Source organism: Zingiber officinale, chromosome 5A (assembly GCF_018446385.1).
Source record: "Zingiber officinale cultivar Zhangliang chromosome 5A, Zo_v1.1, whole genome shotgun sequence".
NCBI classification, from domain to species: domain Eukaryota; kingdom Viridiplantae; phylum Streptophyta; class Magnoliopsida; order Zingiberales; family Zingiberaceae; genus Zingiber; species Zingiber officinale.
The window spans coordinates 75,934,080-75,938,965 of NC_055994.1; the positions used below are offsets into that span (position 1 = coordinate 75,934,080).

General features: G+C 41.5%; 1 protein-coding gene across 1 annotated transcript; it reads left to right on the forward strand.

Moving 5' to 3' along the window:
* Window positions 1-2,128: 2,128 nt before the first annotated feature.
* On the forward strand, window positions 2,129-3,385 carry LOC121982911 (putative glucan endo-1,3-beta-glucosidase GVI). The gene is made up of 2 exons (XM_042535918.1): window positions 2,129-2,222; window positions 2,295-3,385. The coding sequence occupies exons 1-2, from the start codon at window positions 2,171-2,173 to the stop codon at window positions 3,251-3,253; spliced, it is 1,011 nt and encodes a 336-aa protein (XP_042391852.1). The 5' UTR covers window positions 2,129-2,170; the 3' UTR covers window positions 3,254-3,385.
* The last annotated feature ends 1,501 nt before the right edge of the window (window positions 3,386-4,886 follow it).

Genomic DNA, 4,886 nt, shown 5'->3' on the forward strand with positions numbered 1-4,886 from the left:
TGTTCGTATAAGGATTAACGGAGATTTAGGAAGAAGAAGGGTTTTTCGGCGGGAATAGAGGAGAGGAAAGATCGCATGAGATGGGTTGTGCGTTGACGAGGTTTGGGAAAAGAAACCTAAGGAGAATAAAAAAATGATATAAAGAAAATTAAAAAAAACATTAAGTACGGTTGGATTAAAATAAAACAAACAGATTATAAATTAATTTTAATTATTGATTAACAATTAAATAATTAAGATTGGTCATGCGTTGATTAAAACTTTAATTATATTATAATAATTATTAACTAAATTTTTACTAGTAAAAAAATTAAATATTATCATATAAATTTAACTATTACCGATAAAAAATTACATATTATTGGTGAAATATATTTGACTAGTAAAAAATTAAATATTACTAACCAAATCAAATTTTGGTTAGTAAACAAATTAACTATTACCTACGAAATCTAATTTTGACAGTTAAAAAAATTACACATTACGAATTAAAATTGTCTGTCAAATAAATTTTTGTCGGTAATTAAAATTATTTACTAGCCAAAGTACAATGTGGCTGGTAATCTTTTATTTACCAGCCAAATTCAATTTAGACGGAATATTTTCCTAGTAAACACAACTTTTCCTATTGGATAGACAGGGATGCAATCGACACACAAAATAAATATTTAAGGATTTTTCTGACATAATTTTTGTCACGGTTACATACCGTTACTAAATGTTTTCATTACAGCTGTAGGAATGGTTATATAAACCAATCATAAAATATGTCTTTTGCAGCAGTCACAAACCGCTTCTAATATTGATATCATGTAGCGACCACATTTGGCAGCTGTAAATTATATAATTTAGAGTCGGTTATGTGAACCGTTGCAAATCAAGATATATAGCAACGATTTCTATAAAATCGATTCAAGCTATAAGAGCGGACCAAGCGATCATTTGACCGGTTCTAAAAATTGGTACTGAAACCTTCATTTTTTTGTAGTGACAAATTCGAAACTAAATACGCATTGAGGTTGAAAAAAAGATGGAAACTCATCACAACCCTTCATGAGGTTTGAGCTTCAAGTTGATGGATAAGTTCACAACTAAATAATTAAATGTCTATTAAGGCCATCGAAGAAGATGAAGCAATAGTAGAGGTCTTACTCAATCCTTTCCAAGTTAGGTATACCTTGGACTCACAAATGACACATGGTTTAGACCCATGATAATAGTCAGGTTAAGTACAATCTAAGTTGGCTAGGGTTTGTGCGTAGCACAAGCCCGAGTTTGACGGAAGTCAAAAATGATATATCAAAAAGGACTTAAACCTATTTAGTTTTAAAAAATATTTTAATAAAATACTAAAACTTAGTAAAAGAACTTTTTTAAAAATATATAATTATTGTTTTTATAAATAATATTAAAAATATTTTTAATATAAATCTTTTTTCTTTCTTATCTATTTACAATATGAATTCATTAAATTTAAAGTTGTCAAGGTGGTAGTTAAGTAGCCAACCAACACTGACCAAAAATCCCAAACGGTTTGTTAAAGTCATGAGCTCCATCTACATATTCACAAAACCTAAGTAGAAGTAGATTGTTAGATGAGCAAATTTGAATTTATTTGATACCTAATAATTTCTATAATTATAATAATTATATATTTTTTAAAAAATATTTTGAAAATAAATGATTTTAATAACTGAACCAATTTTTAAATGTAAACCTAAGTCATGTCAAAGTGATGACTTAGCAAACCCATAATATCATCAATTTTTTTCATAAAAAATAATAATTTGCTTAGAATACCATTAAACTTGCTCGTGATCTTGTAAATTTCTTATTCTCTAAATTTTTCATTGTAAATTTGAAGTTGCACCAATAGGATAAGATTGTCACCTAGGCATATCAATCCTTTGGATTTCTTTTCCGATTTACCCAGGATAAAAATTTGAAGAAAAATATTAAATTTAACTAAAATTATTTTCTATCGTATTGCAAAAGTGGAAAAAAAAAAACAGAAGAGGAAAATTCCAAAATTGATGTGAAAAATTTCTATCTTAAATTTGTTGGTGGGCGGTTGTCCTAATTACGTCCTCTGTTTATATAAATCTCGAGTTTACTTGGGATAAAATTCATTGAATCGATTGAAAGAGGTGTGAAAATCGCGAATTTGATCATGATTGTTCTACTGATTTTTACAATTTTGATCGATTTCTGTTCTCGATCAGGTACAATTTTCTTGTTTTTTCTTCATAATTCGATCGTTGCATACGAAAAAACAGAGCTCGTGATTATTGCAGAAGCTCAGGGGGCCGTCGTCGGAGTAAACTACGGTATGCTCGGCGACAACCTCCCATCGCCGGCGCAGGTGGTGTCTCTCTTCGAGTCCCGCGGCATCGGCAGGCTCCGTCTCTTCCACCCCGACGCCGCCGCCCTCGCCGCCCTCCGCGGTTCCGGTATCGAGGTCGTCCTCGGCACGCTCAATGAGGAGCTCCCCGGCCTCGCCGCGGACCCCTCCGCCGCCGAGAAATGGGTCGCGGCCAACGTCGCCCCCTTCGCCGGCTCCGTCCGCTTCCGCTACATCAACGCAGGGAACGAGGTAGTCCCCGGGGACATGGCAGGGAACGTGCTCCCGGCCATGCGCAATCTCGCCGCCGCGGTGAGAGCGGCCGGGCTCCGAATCCCCGTCACCACGTCGGTGGCCACGACGGCGCTCGGCGTGTCGTACCCGCCGTCGCAGGGGGCGTTCTCGGAGGCCGCCGCCGGCGTTATGACCCCAATCGCGGCGTTTCTGCGGTCGACGTCGGCGCCGCTGCTGGTGAACGTGTACCCTTACTTCTCCTATGCCGGAAACCCGGGGGAGGTGGCGCTGGACTACGCCCTATTCAGGGCCGCCGGCGTGGTGGTGCGCGACGGCGCGCTGGGGTACGACAACCTGTTCGACGCCATGGTGGACTCAGTGCACGCGGCGCTGGAGAAGGCCGGGGCGGCGGAGGTGGAGGTGGTGGTATCGGAGACAGGCTGGCCGTCGGGCGGCGGGGGACTGGGAGCGACGGTGGAGAACGCGGCGGCATACGTCAACAACTTGGTGGCGCACGTGCGCAAGGGCGGGGGCACGCCGAGGAAGCCAGGAAACGCGACGGAGACGTACCTGTTCGCCATGTTCAACGAGAACCAGAAGCCGGCCGGAACAGAGCGCCACTTTGGGCTGTTCCACCCGAACATGACCGAAATTTACCACGTCAATTTTCAACCCTAAAACAAAATAAATTATAAATTAATTATAGATTTTATCACGACTCATAAATACTCATTTATAAGTAATCACAGTATTATGTAATTCATTAATTCTGGATTATATCATTTGTCCCTCGTGCTGTGATGATTTATAGATACCATTGAATTCTAATGTTATTTTTGAAAGTATGTTAATAGTATTTGGAGCTAATTTAAAAATAAAAGTTTTTGGGTAGGGAAATGTAAATATCCATTGAACGAACTGCACAAGGACAGTTGAACAAGTTTCGGATTATCGGGCAGTAGCGATATTATTGAAAAAGCATTGGTGATGGTTAGGGAGACAAGCGACCTGGAGATCGACCATGGCATCCTTCGCCCTGCTCCACTCCTCCCTGCCTCCTTTTTCTTCTCTGCGCCACTCCACGGCGGTGGCGGCAGCAACGACGGACTCTGTCATGGATCTCTCAACCCTGGAACCACCCGTTCCGAAGAAATAGGTTTGTCGCTTGCCGATCCTTCTTTGCTTCGCTTTTGAATTCGGAATCGCAGAGGTTGCTCGAAGAAGAAGATGCAAGACATGGTGAAGATGATGGCGAGCAAAGGGAGCTTTATAAACTTCATGGTCGATCGCTCACAACTATCCGATCAAGGGTTACGCAAAACTAGGAGAAGATCCAGTCATAGAATTTTAAAAGACACTTGTCAGATCACCAGCGGATATCCACCTATCACGTCTAGCGTGCGACGGCAAAAAGTGGGGCACGTGTCAGCATGTTATAGTGGAGCATTAATGAGGCTTAATTAAAAGGTATGAGCGGCATGCTCAGGTATAATGATTAGAGATTTGCATGGTCTTCCAGAAATTTAGAGGACGTTAGCCACTATCACAATGCGCTTATCTGAAAGAGCGCAGGGAGAGGAGAAAATTCGCTAAGTGTAGTCGTTAACCATTCCGAGCGACATAGATATCTAAATATCACACCGCCGAACGGTCGATCCACCACCAAGCTTATGAGATATTATATGAGAATTAGTCACACACCTAGGTCAACAAATGAAGCAGAACGGCGAAGTTTATGTGAGCTGATCCGGAACTCCAGAACAAAGAAGTGAAATGTCGGTCGGCGAGTTAGCTCTCTGAATCAGCGACCAAACTTTTGTCATTCATTATGCCCAAACGGCGATTAGTAGCTATCGGCCGACCAACATCCAGAGCACAGAGAGTGTCCGATCGACGAAGGTCACACGAGGCACTACTTGTCCAGGCAGTCGGACTTGTAGCCTCCTTTGACTAAACTTAAAGGAGAAGGCCTGTGATGCGATGATAAAGGAGACCCACTAAGTGTGGGTCAAAGGAGGAAGATAGCAATCCATGTGGAGGTCAAAGTCAAGGAGATCAACATCAGAGGACCGACGAGCCCACCAAAGGGTGGCCGAACGGAGCCCTATATTAGGGGCCAACCGGCATATATTCCTTAACTGGCAAGGAGGTGGGCCAAGCGAAGTGCTCGTGCAACCAAGATAATTAGAAGTTTGTCACGGAGCAAAGGAGCCTGGAGATGACCAAATGTTATTTCGGTCGGGGAAGAATGTACTATCGAAACTCGTCATCATATGGAAGAGCAACCAAGTCCTTCCGGGCGGAGGAGTAC